Source organism: Thamnophis sirtalis, unplaced genomic scaffold (assembly GCF_051295495.1).
Source record: "Thamnophis sirtalis isolate CommonGarterSnake01/CBP01778 unplaced genomic scaffold, rThaSir2_p1.2 scaffold_2, whole genome shotgun sequence".
In the NCBI taxonomy this organism is placed as follows: domain Eukaryota; kingdom Metazoa; phylum Chordata; class Lepidosauria; order Squamata; family Natricidae; genus Thamnophis; species Thamnophis sirtalis.
In genome coordinates this window covers 45,174,282-45,191,384 of record NW_028261382.1, presented here as the reverse complement: position 1 = coordinate 45,191,384, position 17,103 = coordinate 45,174,282, and the positions used below count along the sequence as shown (strand labels likewise).

Sequence of the window (17,103 nt, the reverse complement as noted above, 5' to 3'; positions counted from 1 at the left end):
AGGTTAAAATTTTCGCAACATAGGAAGTCCTCGACTTGCGACCAAAATTGAACCCTAAATTTCTGTTGCTGAGTGAGATGTTTGTTGAGTCAGCTTTGCCCCCTCTTAATACCTTTCTTGCCCCAGATGTTAGTCGCTGCAGTTGTGAAGGTCATAACCCGGTTGCTAAGTGAATCGGACATTGGCTTCGCTTGTCGGACGGTCGCAAAAAAGGACACTGGCGGTCGCGAAAAGGGGCACTGCAACCGTCATAAGTATGAATCAGCTGCCAAGCGTCTGAATTTTGATGACATGGCCATTGGGATGGCTGCAACGACGCAAGTATGAAAAACAGTGATAAGTCTCTTTTTCAGTGTTGTGGCAACTTCAAACGGCCACTAAATGCAAGGTTGTAAGTCAAGGACAACCTGTACACAATCAGCTCAGATCTAGAGATTTTATTTCATTCAACTTGTTTCTTTTTTCTTCTGCCTTTTCCCCAAGCAGGAAGAATCTTGATTGCTTCCTCTTTCTACTGAAACACGTCATTGTGGTCATTTCAGAACCTGTATTCATCTCCTGTTTTGGAGGTAGACTCTTCAACTTACAACCATTCGTTCTACGTTACGATGGGACTGAAAAAGGCGACTCGTATCCTGTCCTCACACTTACAACTGACGCAGCATCCCCACAGCCGCACCGTCGAAATTTGGGGGGTGCTTGATGATAAAATGCCGTCAGATGAGAGTGTAATTAAGAAAATATTAGAATGCGCAGAAATGGATAGATTAACGCACATGATTAAGGATAAAGAAGAAACTGAATATTTCTTGACGTGGGATGTACTTTACCCACAGTTAGACAATAGAAACAGAAGTTAGAAAGGAGGAGATATAAAAAAGAGGAAATGCTGATGTGGAGATTTTGATGATGAAGATGTTATGCGCTATTGTAATTATTTTGATATAAGGTAAAGATAAAGGTTCTCCTCGCACATATGCGCTAGTCATTCTCAACTCTAGGGGGCGGTGCTCATCTTCATTTCAAAGCCAAAGAGCCAGCGCTGTCCGAAGACATCTCCGTGGTCATGTGGCCGGCATGACTCAACGCTGAAGGCGCACGGAATGCTGTTCCCTTCCCACCAAAGGTGGCTCCTAGTTTTCTACATGCATTTTTTACGTGCTTTTGAACTGCTAGGTTGGGAGAAGCTGGGACAAGGAACGGGAGCTCACTCCGTTACGGGGCGCTAGGGATTCGAACCGCCCAACTGCCGACCTTTCTGATCGACAAGCTCAGCGTCTTAGCCACTGAGCCACTGTGTCCCTTTATATTGATATATAGTTACATTATTATTATTATTGTGATAAATATAATAACAATCATGTGGGTCTAAAACCCAGATTTCACACTGTTCAGTGGAAACGAAAAGTAATATAAACAAAATAAATAAAACATGGGGAAATAAAAAATTTTTTTGGGGGGGGGATGCTTGAAAACCAACATGTATTTGTGATCATTGCCATGCTCCCAGGGTCACACGATAACCATTGGTGACTTTACCAACTGACTTCCAAAAAAGTCAATCCAATGGGGAAATCTGGGTTTGCTTAACGACCATATGATTCACTTAACAACCACAGCGATTGACGGCAGAAAAGGCAGTAAAAATAGCACACAATTCGATGGCAGCCTCACTTAGCGATGAAATTCAGTCCCAATTGTGGTTGTAGGTTTGAGCACCCCTTGTATTCTATTCCTCCTAAGGCCTGGGATGAAGTTTGTCCTTTCCACAAAGGAGTCCTTCGGGATTGGGCGGCCTATAAATCTAATAAATTAAATTAATTAAATTAAATTAAATTAAATTAAATTGCACGCCCCATGCCAGCTTTCCCCTACGTTTTCCACCTGGCCATGTTTAGAATAGAAATAGAAATATTTAATCTTGCACATAATTACAGCAGCCAGAATAGCACTCCCACAATGTTGGAAAAGAGATACCATGCCGACGGACTTTGATAATCCAAAAGATTTTTGATTGCGCAGAGATGGATAAACTCACATTGGAGTTAAGGGACAAGGAAGACTCAGAATATTATACAATTTGGGAAAACTGGTATCAATGGATAGATAATAGAAACATGAAATGTATATCTTAGAAACATAGATGTATAGATATAGGAATAATTAGGAATGTATGAAATGTATTTGAATAACAAATGGTTATGCTAGTAGTGCCAAAAAGGATTGTAAGTTATACCAAACTATTTTTAAAAGTACTTGTATTTTAAAGTTCATAATTTTCAATAGAAGTTTAAAACTTCTTAAAGGAAAAAAAATAGAAATAGAAATGAACAGAATAGAAAAGAATAGAATAGAATTGTGATTGGACACACAATGAATTTGTCTTTGGTGCAGATGCTCTCAGTATACTTAAAAAGACAAGATACATTTGTCAAGAATCATAAGGTACAGCACTTAATGAAAGTCACAGGGTACAAATAAGCAATCAGGAAACAATCAATATCGATAGAAAATAAGGATACAAGCAATAAAGTTAGTCCTGCAATCATAAGTGGGAAGAGATGGGTGATAGGAACGATGAGAAGACTAATAGTAATAGTAAGGCAGACTTAGTTTCATGATGCTCTGAGTTTTGAAATGCACAGAGGCTTTTCAACTTCCTGGAAAGTTTCTCTACTCTGAGTGAGAGCTGGAGGCTCAAAACACCCAGGTTGATTTCCCTACCGGGAAATCCAGGTTGGGATAACGAATGACTCCCAGTTTAAACATCCTGCCGGTTTTCAGATCAAAAGGCCTTGGCATCCTCCTCTTGAGAAACTAATGGGAGAAAACCAAAATGCACAGGTATGTGGTACCTTGCTCAATAGTAGTAACTGTGAGAGTCCTTGGAGTCCTAGTGGACAACCATTTAAATAGGAGCCAGCCGTGTGCAGCAGCTGCCTAAAAAGCCAACAGAGTTCTAGGCTGCATCAACAGAGGGATAGAATCAAGATCCCGTGAAGGGTTAATGCCACTTTATAAGGCCTTGGTAAGGCCACACTTGGAAATACGGCATCCAGTTTTGATTGCCACGATGTGAAAAAGATGTGGAGACTCTAGAAAGAGTGCAGAGAAGAGCAACAAAAAGGATTAGGGGACTGGAGGCTAAAACATATGAAGAACGGTTGCAGGAACTGGGGATGTCTAGTTTAATGAAAAGAAGGACTAGGGGAGACAGGGTAGCAGTCTTCCGATATCTCAGGGGTTGCCACAAAGAAGAGGGAGTCAAGCTATTCCCCAAAGCACCTGAGGGCAGAACAAGAAGCAATGGGTGGAAATTAGTCAAGGAGAGAAGCAACTTAGAACTGAGGATAAATTTCCTGACAGTCAGAACCAATCAATCAGTGGAACAACTTGCCTCCTGAAGTTATGAATGTTCCAACAATGGAAGTTTTTAAGAAGAGGTTGGCTATCCGTTTGTCTGAAGTGATGTAGGGTTTCCTGCCTGAGCAGGGTGTTGGACTAGAAGACCTTCAAGGTCCCTTCCAACTCTGTTATTCTATTCTAATACATCAATGCAAAACAGTTAAATGGCAAGTAGAGGCGGAGAAACAGAATTCTGCTCCCAATGTTTCCAGGAACATCTGTCAAAATTCCCCGGGTTGAAGTTCTGGGAACAGGTAACAAATTTCTACACCACACTCAGCCACAGCAGAATGCAGGACTATCTTTGGATTTGCAATCCTCAGCCTCATGAGGACTAGAATCTTCACTGGAGCATCGTTTCTAGAAGAAGGACCACAGGACACTATAATACAGATCCAGGTTTGCCCCCAGAAGGCCTAAAAAGTTAAATCCCAGAATTTCCAAACAGACTCTAGAAACTTACTGATCAAATTTTTGAAAGTCATATCTATAAAAACCTGGCTGGGATGCCCAACACGGTGACTCAGCCCGCAGATATTTACAGTATATTCCTTTTAATTTGCCTATAAAATATGCACACACACACCCTGCTATTGTTAGATGTGCTTTTTTTTTTTACAATTCGGCCACAACATTACGGGGAAATCCGACAAAAAGTGGTGGCAAAGGAACCCAGCAATGCCCTCAAATGCATGGACCACACCACCCATCCAAGCAAGAGGGAATTGTAGTCCAGATTAGGCCAAACAGATGGGGGGGGGGAATCTCACAAACACTTGGCACAACCCTTATTTTCCTGCAGCGCAAATAACCAGGCTGATCCGCTGCTTTCACGCAGTTGGAAAGCGCAATCCTCTCGGGGAGAACCCCTTAGCTTCTCTGCCCATGCTCAGAAGTACCCTTTCTTCTGCATTAAAGCCACGGAGGGCCAGCGGGAGAGAAAGAACTCTGAAAGCAAACTTAGCCGCTTTCGCTGCTGCTGCTCCTCCTTAACCAGGGCGCTTGCTTTCCCCTCCCAAATAACAAATTGAATATTTAAAGAAAATAATAAGGCCAAGTCGGACCGCTCTCCAGGAAGAGCGAGTTGTGTAATAGGCAGATACTAAGAATATATATATATGTGTTTCCCCCTCAAAAGGCCAATCCCAAACTGATCGCAAACTCCAAGACTTTCCCCTCTCCAATCTCACCTCCCCAAGCCAAGCCCCGAAGTCTTTACCTGCGCCCGGAGCGTCTCCTCGGCCTAAGGACGGAGTAAAAAAAAAAAGGCCCCGATCTTTACACCGGAGGAGGGCAAGGGAAGCTTTTTTCGGCGTAGCAGGAGCGTCGCTCGGGCACCCCCTCCTCGCCGCCCGTCTCCGCCCGTTCGTGGCAGAAGCAACTCCTCCCTCGCTGGGCGTTAGCCAAAGGGAAGCAGCCGGAGCAGGGCGCGGCGGGGAAGCCTTGCGTAAAAACGCACGGGCCGGGGAGGCCAGTTGGGGACGGAAGAGGGGCGGCCCGGGAGGGTCTCTCTCTGTCGCCGATCTCCGGTTTGTTGGTGAGGCCGAAGAGGGCAAGAAGCGGGGCAGACGGCCTCCTCTCTTCCGCGGTTGGAAGCAGCCGAAGCCTGCTTCTTCTCCCCCGCGTCCGCATTCTGCCTGCATTGCAACACCCGGGGGAGCCGCGCCCGAGAGAGCTTGGCGGCGCCCCGAAGCGCAAAGTCGGTTTTCATTTCTTTGCGCGAAAAGAGGGATGCGGATCTGCTAATGCGCGATCCCCAAAAGCGGCCGGATTTGCGGGGGTGGTGGTGGTGCAGCTGCCCCTCTAAGCCAAAATGGCTGGTTTTCCCAACTTTTTTTTGGGGGGGGGGGGGGAGCTTAGCTGCCTAACGCGCGAAGCGTATCAGCCTGGCTGCGATTAGGTTAGCTGTGTCTGTCCCCAACACTCTTTCAGAAACTTCCAGCAAGTAAAGGTGTTTTCAATTCAGACTCCAAGCCCATCTGTCATAATAATAATATAGTTAACAGGAAGGTGTTAATTGCCATTTTTATCCATGACTTTCCATCTATTTGATACTAGTTTTCTAATATTTTGTCAGCTGGCCGAAGGGCCAACAAGGCACAAAGGTGTGTCAGAAATCTAATAAGTAGCCATTGCATTAGGATATGGCTGAGGAGACAAATGGCTTTAAATCCCACCCCTCTTCTAATCTTCCATTCCTGTGGCCTGCCCCAAAATTTCCACCATGAAGGTCAACTGCAAGTAGCAAAGTAAAAATTGTCCATTTTTTCTCTTCCTCTCTGTTTCGCCCTTGTGTCTAAATACCTGAGCTCAGGGAGTGCCACTTTTCAATTGACCTGCAATTCATTCCAGATTCCTTTGGGCTAAAACAGCCATTTTAAAAAAAGCTTGTAATTCTACCAATAAATGTGCTACGAATGAACCAGAGTAAAATGTGATAAAAAGTTTGAAAACATATCCTTGTAGCCTGTTCTAGACGTCTTTATTAAGAGTCATTCCAACTGGCACATGTTGGCATTGTACAAGTCACAATTCATAAACTTTTTTGTTTTAAATATATACAAATATATAAGTATTGATGAGTGTCCTCTACAGGAACAGGAAGATAAAGTGCTTATAAATAGAATGCCGCAGATGTAGATGGAAGGACATCCATGAATACTACTACTCCGATGGGGGAAATCCGGTATGCAGAGGGGGTCTTCAGCCATCGGACATTAAGCCAAGAACTGCCAATCTTTCTCTGTTCCATCTGTCTCCATAGTGGGTCCCTGTAAGACTACCAAAGATTTATGTTGAGATTCGGTCTACGCAAAGCTTCAAATTGCATTGGGAGGTTGTCCTTGAAAACTGAAAAGCTATCTGGGGTTCATTAAAATAGCCACGTTCTTTTGCAACTTGGAAGAGATGCTACAGCTGCACGACCCTTTTGTTGATGTTTTAATGAAATTTATTTTAACAAAATATTTTGTTAAATTTCAAAAAAATGAATCGAAAGAAAGCAAAGTGAAAGTAAGTTGAAAAGAAAGTCAGATGAAAAGCAAAATCACACTACAATATTGAAAGAAAAAGGAAAGGAGGAAAAGTGGCTGTTGGCTTCCTTCAGTATAGATGAAAAAAATACATTCAACTCTTATTCTAAAGTTAACAAAAGGAGAAGGGAGGTGTGTTAAATATATTTACCACCACCCTGAGAGTTATTTGTAGAAACAATAAAATGGGATATAAATAAATAACTTTTAGAATCCCATATAATCCTAACCATCATAGCTTACGTTCACTTCTCTGTTTCTTACCAAAAGTAGCTATGCTTTAATTAAACAGATAAACTGCATTCAAACTTCTATGTGGTTCTGGCACTTTCAAAAGTAATTCAAAACACTGCACAATAGTCAAAATTATACTGGGGGGGGGGGCAAACAGTGGGCAGCTACATATATCTGGCTTGAAAAGTAATCAAATGATGACTGATGAAATTCTTGTCTTGGGCGGGGCGACAGAACGCTGCACTTCTTAAGCACGATGAAAAATTCTGGAGGATTCAAAGGTTGGAATCTTTTATGTCATTTTAGTTGGTAAAGAAATTGTCCAACTGTAGATTTCTTTCTCCACTGTAGAGTTAGCCGTTGTCTTAAAATGCTATATTCATTTAGCATTTTACTCCTATCTTAACATTGGAAGGGCTAAATGATGCTGCGCTTCAATGGTTAGATGGCCTAGGCATTGGAATTTGAACCGAAGTTCAAATAATATATTAATATGAATTGCTACTCCATGTATGCTATGCCGTATGCTAAATAAATACATAAATTGGAAGGGCTCCCCAAAGGACATCTAATTCAATTCCTGGTAGTATCTGCCTGATCTACGTCCTAATCCTGGACTTACAATCATTCATTCAGTGACCATTTGAAGTTACAATGGCACTGAAAAAAGAGATTTACAACCAGTCCTCGCATATATGACAGTTGCAGCATCCGCACAGTCATATGATAAAATGGCTAGAGAGAAAGTCCCTCAGGTTGGACTCCCAGCGTGAGTCTGAAAGCTCGGAAGACAAAACCTCTGGGCCCAGATCGGATCCTGCATACAATAACAATTCGGATGCTTGGCAACCGACATGTATTTTTAACTGTTGAAGCGTCTCAGGGTCATGTGATTCCTATTTGCGACTTTCCTAGCTGGCTTCCGGCAAGCAAAGTCAATGGGGGTAAATCAGATTCACTTAACAACTGCATGATCCACTTAACAATTATAGTGGTTCACTTCAAAACCCTGCCCCCCCCCTCCTCAAAAAAGGTTCATAAAATCAGACGCCTTGCTTAGCAATGGAAATTTTTGTCTCAGTTGGGGCCGTAAATCAAGGGCCACCTGTAATTTTGTTTTAAATATAAAACTGTCTGGTTTGGTTCTGCAACCCAATAAGACAGACAGAGATTTCAGAGGAGAATCAGAACTGCAGAAAAAACAATGGCTACCCACCTGCCTTCCATTGAGGATTTGCACACTGCGCGAGTCAAAAAGAGGGCTGGGAAAATATCTACAGACCCCTCGTATCCTGGACATAAATTATTTCAACTTCTACCCTCAAAATGACACTATAGGGCACTGCACACCAGAACAACTAGACACAGAGTTTTTCCCCCCGAACGCCATCACTCTGCTAAACAACTAATTCCCTCAACACTGTCAAACTATTCACTAAGACTGGATTACTATTACTCTCATCGTTCCTATCACCCATCTCCTCCCACTTAGTAACTTTGTTGCTTGTATTCTTACGATTTATATTGATATTGTTTCCTGATTGCATATTTGTACCCTGTGACTCTCATTAAGTGTTGTACCTTATGATTCTTGACGGAATGTGTCTTGTCTTTCTATGGACACTGAGAGCATCTGCACCAAAAGCAAATTCCTTGTGTGTCCAATCACACTTGGCCAATAAAGAATTCTATTCTATTCTATTAATCTGAACAGAAGGATAAAGGCCAAATTATTATGAGCCGGAAGAAACTTTGGCGACGCTCCCAACAAGGTCCCTGGATTGGAATTGGAGAAATGGTAAGCTTCATTTCACCACTCTGAAGTTTATCAAGACACTGGCACTGGCTTATCGCTCTGTGAATGCCCCAACACTAAATGTTAACTTCTTTAACACAGTGATAAAAGGATAAGTTCAATTTGCTCTAGGGTGGATGAACGAACAATGAAGATAACTGAAATGAATAATCTTGTGGGTAGAACAGTTATGTGTTAAGATATCTAGGAGAGTTATCAGATCCACAAAGCTAAACAGATCTTTCCATTATTGGAAATAAGCCCCAAAACATGCTTATTCGGCATTGGGTTTATTTCTAACTTTTAACCCTAACTCTGTTTAAACCAAATGGGGAATGTGGAAGATTGATTTCAAAAGAATGTACGGGGGGGGGGGGGAATTCTTCAACTTACAACAGTTCATTTAGTGACCGAAGTTAAAAACAGCACTGGAAAAAATGACTTGTGATTGTTTTTCACCCTTAACGACCGCTGCAGCATCCCCATGGTCTCATAATCAAAATTCAGATGCTTGGCAACTGACTCATATTTATGACAGAGTGTCCTGGGATCGTGTAATCCACTTTTGCGACCTTCCAACAAGCAAAGTCAATGGGGAAACCATATTCATTTAACCGTGTCACTAACTTAACAACTGGAGTAATTCACTTAACAACAGTGGCAGGAAAAGTCCTAAACTGGAGCAAAATTCGCTTAACAAATGTCTCACTTAGCAATAGAAATTTTGGGCTCAATTGAGGTCATAAATCAAGGACTAGCTGTACATTCCATTCCTTCTGAAATATAGCTTTCAAAAGTACGTGTTTTTCATTCTTTTTGAAATGTAGATTTCAAAAGAATGCATAACGGGCGTGTGTTTTTAAATTCAAAATGCCCCTAGAGATGAATTGAGATGAATGGTTAGAACTTACTTTGCATCATTGTGTAGTTAGTCTCTGAATCCAACATGAGAAAAGGACAGCTTTCCAAATCTCCTTTCAACACCTCTGTTGGTAACAGATCAGTGGCAGGGGGAGTGATCTGAGCCACATTTTCTTCCATGTCCAAAACGCAGAAAAGGCACACCGGGGGCGTAACACCAGGCCCTCTGGGGAAGAAGTCGTCTTCATTCTTCAGGTAACTCCTCAGCGCCCCGCTGTGGTGAGACGCCCGTTCACGGGACCAGGCCCAGTGAGAGGGCTCTCTCAGCATTATCTAGATAACAGGAAGATAACTGACAGTTATAAAGAGTCGGTTTCAGGAGACGGTTTTGTCAATATCAGAACAAACATCTCCCTTTTCAGGGGAAGAGACCTGCTGCTTTGCCACGGTACAAGCAGGCAGTTAGAAAGAAAAAAAAAACATTTGTTTTGGTTTAACATACTGGAATATACTGGTTCACATGGTTAACCATTAACATGCAGGAATCTTTCTGTAAACCCCATCTCTTTTTCTCAATAAACCTTGCTAAAGTTGGCACGTGTTTTCTTTTTTCTTTTTGTGCCTGGCATCTTCAACTTCTTTATCAACACGTAAAGATGCCACGAAAGGTATGAAATATCACTAGACTTCTAATACAGTATGTATTAAAATGAACATTTGCATCTTGTAGTGTTTAATGTGGAATGTTACTCTTAATCTTACACCTAATGAGAATATTTGCAGAATGTCAGGGAAGTATCTTTTTTCTAAAATCTAACCCAAGGAGAATGATTTTGGACACACCATATGCATACCATGCACAACATTAAATTTCATTCCATTATTTGCTGTTTTCCCTCAGTCATCCTCCATCACTCCCCCATCCCACTGCCAGTATCTACTGTAGAGTTTCCTTTGCAGTATTGGAAATAATTATGCCCTTCCCTCCATCATCAAGCCACCGGTATTAATCATATTAAACTGCAGCTGACCTCATCACAACATCGCTGGCTAACAAACGCTCTGTACTTCATTTTAGCCCAAAAGCCATCTCTCATTTTTAAGAATTGTGGAAATAGTTTCCTCCAGTTGTCGCCAAGGGCCCAGGGGAAGATTTCATATTTATAGTCTTCCGTGTCTTCTTCCATGTCATTGGCTAAGTACCTATAATTAGGACAGAGAGATGTTGGAAGCAGGGAAAGCCGCCGGGATTCCTTCGGTGACAATAATACTGCATAATTTTTTCAAGAAAAGCTGAGTCACTTTCTCAGTTTGAAATACACCCCTTTTTACAACTGCACAAAGTTATAATAGTCAGAGTAGAAACTCAGATTTTGTTCACATTCAAGGACAGCTTAGAGCATGGGAATAAGATAGTGGATCACCTATCTTCCACTTGTAATAACAGCTTAAATAAGTACCAAGGACAACCCCACCCCACAATGACGGCAAGTACTGTACATAAACAGAAAACAAAACCCACTTCCTTTTTCCACTGAAGATGTTATCTAATTGGTAATAAAACATCTAAGAACAAACAACCAAGTTCCGAGCAATCAGGGATTCCACAATTCAACTCTTAAGCTACAGATACCCTCTACTATTAGCGTACCAAATGGCTTATGTCAATATAATGCAGCAAATGTTTTCCATTTGTACAGTATGTACTTTGCTCTACATGATCTAAAGATTGCTTATGAATTATTTCTGAATAAGAATGTGAAGTCAACAGCCTGAGCCAAACATTTAGGAAGTGTTTAAAGCAAAACAAATGAATAACTATAGGACAAACATGAAGCTCAAAGGATAACTGTGCCACTTACAGAGCTATGAAGAAATTGATCCGTGTATATTCTTTTGTCTGTAGGCCAGCTCGTTTAAAGTACATCATAGTCATGGCTATAAGATACTGAATGAAAAAGTGAGTTTTAATATTTTTAAAGACTGGAATGGGGACAGGGAAGGAAAAAAATCATCCTAAGTACATGCATAGAAACAGAACTGAAGAGCCAAAATACCACCTGCTTTTGTTAGGAAAGCCATTATTGCTCTGTGGATTTCGAAATGAGGGTTTAATAGCCAAATTACCCTGATATCACAGAAGGTTATTGAAAGGGAAAACTAAGTGGCAGCTTGCCAGCTAAGCCCTCCCTAGTAGGCTGTTTTTTTAATTTCCTTTTCTAAAGAAAACCATTAAGAACACAAAAGTCACGGAAAAACCCAACAACACGTTTTCAGTTATAGCATCAGGAGCTCTGCATTGGGAAACCTCTTCTCTTGAATGGTTGAGTTTGGGTTGCTAAATAACATTATCATTGTAATGTAAATGTTATGTAAACAATTAAGCATGCTGTTGCAATGCTGCTTCCTGGTGCCAATGCAAAACATGGAAAAACTGTCATTGTGAATTTAAATCCAAACTAACGAAATCACTATTGTTAGCTGGTTTCATTCCTACTGCAGGACTAGAACTCACGGTCTATTGAATTTGATGCCTTTACCACTAACCAACTGGCTTTAGTTTTGGGTTACCAGTGTCCAATTTAAGAACAGGGTTTTATTTCTGACATGCTTCTAACTATGATCAGTACAGCTATAAAACAATTCTCACACTATATTGCAATTACTCTTTACATAATATAAACAAGGAGCTTCTACATTAAAAAAAAGAAAACAGAATATAATAACCCTTCCTTGATATATAGGTAGCCCTCAACTTACAATTGCGCCTAACATTTCTGTTGATGAACAAGATACGTAGATGAGTTTTTCCCCATTTTACCACCTTACTTTCCACCGTTGTTAAGTGAATCATTGCAGCTATTATGTTAGTAACACAGTTAAGTGGATCTAGCTTCCCCATTGAGTTTGCTTGTCAGAAGGTTGCAAGAGGTGATCACAGGATCATGGGACACTGCAGCAGTCATAAGTATGAAACAGTTGGGAAGCGTCTGAATTTAGACCGTGTGATAAGGGGGATGCTGCCACACCATGCCACAGACTTAAATATGAAACACGGTCATAAGTCACTTTTTCAGTGCCCTTGTAACTTCGGTTACTAAATAATGATTGTAAGTTGGGCTCTACCTGCATTTGTTTAGGTGGGGGAGGCGTTTGGGAGGAACAGAATGTATAAAGAAAAGAGATAACCAATATAACCTATTTTTCTGGAAACTGGAACAATATACACTGGAAAATGGAGGCAACCATCATTTTATCCATTCTGCTGAAAATTGTTTTTTTTTTTTAACAACAGCTGTTAAGTCTCTTATGAAAACAAATAAAAGCCTATTCTGGAACATCCTGTCTTATTTGTGTGAAAAGTAAGCTTCCAATATTGTCAATTAAAATCGAGTTGTAAAACTACAATATTGATCTAATACTGGAAGTGTTGACACATTAACATAGCAGGAAGCATACCTTATCTGAGATTCTGTAACACGTGTCTGTGGACAGGAAGTCTTGTACCAAGCCATCCTCTGATGAGAAATAGAGGGACCCAATTTAAACTACACGATTCATATAACAGACAAAGTTTAAATTCAGGTAATACAAAGTACCTTACAGTATTTTATGCTATTTTATAGCATCTGAAAAATATTAAATAAATCCAACTCTTGATCATAACGCACAATAAGAGCATGACATCCTGTTACTATAGAATTTGCCATGCTTATGAAAAACAGGAAAAACTGGTGGAATTAAGAGATTCAATATATTAGCGCCACCCCCACTCCTCCAAAAAACCAACCACATACGGTAATCACCCATGTTTGAGTGGAAAAGAGGAGATCCAATATTTTCCTGGACATATTTTAAATTTTCATTAACCTTAATTTTTGTTAATTTCACATAAACATTCCCAGACATAGCTTTTAGTGATACCATCTCAAAGCTACTAAGTCTAAAAATATTTTGTCTTTCCCTAATCAACTTCAAATCAAAAATTTTGCCATTCTGAAATGCAGATGTCTTAAATCAGCTAATCCATGATTTACTGGAAAAACACATCTCCCAAGGCCATAAACCAGAAGTTGGACAGCAATCATTTTGGATCCTATAAATCATTCTGTGATTTTAATTAAAGATCCAACTGGCCTTCCATTAAATCCCATCACATTTAAGTGGCTGTGTGATTGCATTTTTTATCATGGATTAGCTGATTTAAGTTCAGAATGCAAAATGTTTGATTTTAAGTCAATTAGGGGAAAACAAAATATTTTTATAATATTTTAATGGGGGTGGGGGGAGAAATTTGAAGGCAAGGTTTGCAATCTATCAGGCACTGTGCTGCCATACAGAAAATTGGACAAATGACACACTGGTTAAACTTTATGTATCAATTAAGTTAAAGGCTCCATTTTGCAGGCCAGCTGTGCTTTGAATGCTGTCCATCTCTGTCCCAAGCAGAGCTGAGGCCTAGCACAAGTAGATACAACTACTAGACCTAGGAGATTGAAGAATGCTTCTTGTTCTTCTCTGCGTAGCAGGAAAAATGGCTGCTGCGAAATTTTCAAGGTTGTCGTGGAAAATTCCCTCTCAAGCCCCTGTGTAGAACCACCAGTAACCAAAGCACCCTGCGTGCTACGTTGCCGTGCGCTCCCTGGCTTCACTACAGCCGTGAGTGTAGGAGGAACACAAGTACTATGACTGTCTCGCATTTTTCTTTGAAGTGGTTGATAGTAGAGGCCTCAAAATGGCCTTCCTGGGAGGGGAAACACATTCATGCATCAAATGTAAAGCAGACACATTGAATATTAGTTTTTAGAAACTTTTCTTCCCAATACATTTAAACTCTTTCAAGACTCATCTAGCACTATAGTTAAATTACATTCCAATTTCTAACATCAGATTTACCCGTGTTGTTTCTCCATCCCCCCAGCAGGAGAAATGAGAAAGTCTCAAAATAGCTACCTAAGGTTAAACTATTTGCTTAACACAAGATGCATATATTACTGAAAAGACACAATTATTCCATATATACTATACACCAAGCATTGGTGTATACTATTCTACAGTATACTGAAATGCAATAAAAGACAAACTTATATTTTGGCCTTTAACCAATAAAAATGCAATGAATAAAATAAGCAGCATAAAACTGTCCCCTAACAACAAAAACTATTAGAAAATACAGCCTATATTCTTCTCTATTGCCAGCTCTATAGACACATTTGCCACCAGTCAATTGCCTGTCTTATTTAAATTTCTGGGGCACCTTAATAGCTTTTATCTGCATTGTTTCATAAATAAGATAAATTTATTTCTCTAGATGTAATAAATTTTTGCTACATTATGTGTAAGTTTGCCCACAAATGATCGCTAACAGTTCTTGTTGTTAGGGGATAGTTTTGTATTGCTCATTTTTTTGTATCTTTACTGGTCAATGGCTAAAGTTCTGTCTGCAACAAAAGCAACACTTCATTTAAAAAGACAGCTTATTTAAGGAGATTTCAAGACTCAAAAGCAATGTTGCAGCTATTCTGAATTTGTACAACCACAGCTTAATATTAGTGCCGAATTAACCCTACTATCCACTTAGAAAAGATCTATGTTGTGTACATATATTTTTGGTAAACTCCCAAGACACTTAAGTAAAATGGGCAGAATATAAATTTAAATAAATAAAATAGGACACACACTGCACTAAGCAAGGATTTGCCCCAGCTGTGGTATAAATTATTCAACTGGCTTTATCAAACATTCTAGGCTACAAACCACAACTTAACCATAATGGTGACATTTATGGGCTAATCTAATTATATTAAAGATTATCTAGGAAAGAGTAGTATTATTCCTATTTCATAACTCAATGTACATGGACAATACAGTATTCAAAAACAGCTCCGAGTTTGTTTTGAATTATAAACTATAAAATCCCATCTAATTGTAGCCCTTAACACACTTTCTGGTGGAAATAAAGAGAACAGATTCATAACTTTGCCTGAAGCTCAATTAGATTTTTTTTCCCATGCAATTTATAATACAAGAAGGATCTGTATGGAAGGGATTCCATAAAACACAGTAAATAGTTTGCTACCACCCCAAAATTCCCATATTAGTGTTTTATGCTTGGGGTTAAAATGGGCCCAAAGCAGGACTCATCTGAAGTTATTCCCAATTAATATCTACATTTTCATTTCTAACACCAGCAGATACAAATTAAGTATTGCATGGAGATGGTCAATTTTAAAGATACATTTTCATACTATTTCCAAACACTAAACCTTTCAGAACTGGGATTATCTCCTAATCTTTAATCTTGCCACAAACTGAATCCCTGCCATTTTTTCCTCTTTCGTTTTTTTTTTTTTAAATGGGCTAGCCCGCTTGAATTCCTCCTAGTTATAAAAAAAAACATCCTTTGAGTTGCATTTCTCCCCCATTTGAATAAAACCACAGCAGGTACAATTTCCTTTGGGAACTGCTTCTCTTGCTATCCTGACAGGACTGCAGAGTTTAGGGTGAGGGGGGGAAAAAACCCCTCAAAGATGCCTTATTTTGCTGTTTTCTGGGTTAAATTGAGCTTCAATTACCCCCACAACAAACACACACCCTCAAATGGGAGCGTATTCAACCAGGGTTTTTTTTCCCATGCAAAAAGAGCAATGATTAATGTCAAGTCTCTGTGGAGAGCGCGAGAGACACCAATAGAAGAGGAGGGGAAAATGGCCACGCTCCTCTTCCTTCTTCTTCTTCTTCTTCCACCACCATTCCCCACCAAAGCCGTTTCCCGCCAAAATTTTCCCGCCCTTTTTACACTCTCCCCCCCCCCCCGCCTCCACCTGAGCACAGCGACACCCACCCAAAGAACAGAAGCAAAAGGGGCGGTTCGAAGAGCACCGCTAGCCTCGCCCACTTCTCCTCAGCGCTACCGTTTATAGGCTCGGCTGCCTCTCCGGCTGCACCAATCCCCGCGAAGAGGAGGCGGGGATAATTGGGAGAAGTCTCCCTCTTGCCATTCGTCTCCCCCCTCCCTCCCCCCCCCGTGTTTCGGGCGAGCTGTCAATCAAGCGTTGCTGACGTAGCTACTGCTTTGCTGGGAAAACTTTAAAAAAAGTTTGTAAAAGTTGTTTGTTTTTTTTAATTGCCAAATTGTGCTTCGTTTTAGGACAGGTTTGCTTGCCAAGCCGGGAGAGCTTGTACATTTTTTCTTAATAGCAATAAAAAACTTATATACCTTTTCATAATAATTATATGGTACTTATTTGGGGCTACCAGGCAACCAGCGTTAGATGGCAAAGCTATCATTTTTAAACAGTGTTACCCATTCAAGTGCAACCCTTATTATCCTTGGCTAGCCTAGGGTGGATATTTTGCAGATGATACCACTCTAATAGCAGAAAGTGAAGAGGAACTAAAGAGATCTTGATGCGGTTGAAGAAGGAGAGTGCAAAAGTTGGGTTGAAACTCAACGTTCATGACCCTATGTGGACCACATTCTTCCAGGACTTCCTGTCCTCTCCCATCCTCAAGCTCATGCCAACTGCCTCAGGACTCCATCCAGCCCCCTCCTTCTCTGCCATCCCCTTCTTCTTCTTCTGCCTTCCATCGTTCCCAGCATGAGGCTCTTCTCCAGGGAGTCCTTCTTCCTTCTCATCAGGTGGCCAAAGTCTTTGAGTTCCCTCTTCAGGATCTGGCCTTCTAAAGAGCAGACAGGGTGGATCTCCTCTAGGACTGACCGGTTGGATGGCCTTGCAGTCCAAGGGACTCATGGAAGATAGATAGATAGATAGA

The 17,103-nt window shown here is 40.7% G+C and overlaps 2 protein-coding genes across 3 annotated transcripts in view; both read right to left on the bottom strand.

Moving 5' to 3' along the window:
- The window catches only part of CAPN1 (calpain 1), a 34,946-nt gene extending 30,186 nt beyond the window's left edge, over positions 1-4,760 (bottom strand). Inside the window, exon 1 of the mRNA XM_087705265.1 lies at positions 4,625-4,760. The gene's annotated coding sequence lies outside the window, so the exon portion shown is untranslated. The remainder of the gene's footprint in view (positions 1-4,624) is intronic.
- Positions 4,761-5,871: 1,111 nt separating this feature from the next.
- On the bottom strand, positions 5,872-16,237 carry SPDYC (speedy/RINGO cell cycle regulator family member C). 2 transcript variants are annotated; one of them, XM_087703714.1, is made up of 7 exons: positions 16,172-16,237; positions 13,814-14,071; positions 12,787-12,845; positions 11,190-11,275; positions 10,359-10,530; positions 9,378-9,660; positions 5,872-6,184 (listed from the first exon to the last, which is right to left on the bottom strand). In XM_087703714.1, exons 2-7 carry the CDS (start codon positions 14,025-14,027, stop codon positions 6,123-6,125), a joined length of 876 nt encoding a protein of 291 aa, XP_087559840.1. In that variant the 5' UTR covers positions 14,028-14,071; positions 16,172-16,237; the 3' UTR covers positions 5,872-6,122. The 2 variants fall into 2 exon arrangements, with proteins under 2 accessions (XP_087559840.1, XP_087559839.1); XM_087703713.1 differs by lacking the exon at positions 16,172-16,237 and having other exon boundaries at positions 5,872-6,176; positions 13,814-14,113.
- Between the last annotated feature and the right edge of the window lie 866 nt (positions 16,238-17,103).

Excerpts from the sequence above, each read along its gene's own strand:
- SPDYC (XM_087703713.1), bottom strand. The coding sequence starts at position 14,027 with ATGCGAGACAGTCATAGTACTTGTGTTCCTCCTACACTCACGGCTGTA. Across the intron at positions 11,276-12,786 it reads GTTACAGAATCTCAGATAAG|TATCTTATAGCCATGACTAT; the intron begins GTATGCTTCCTG and ends TTTTTCATTCAG. Across the intron at positions 10,531-11,189 it reads ATCAATTTCTTCATAGCTCT|GTACTTAGCCAATGACATGG; the intron begins GTAAGTGGCACA and ends TCCTAATTATAG.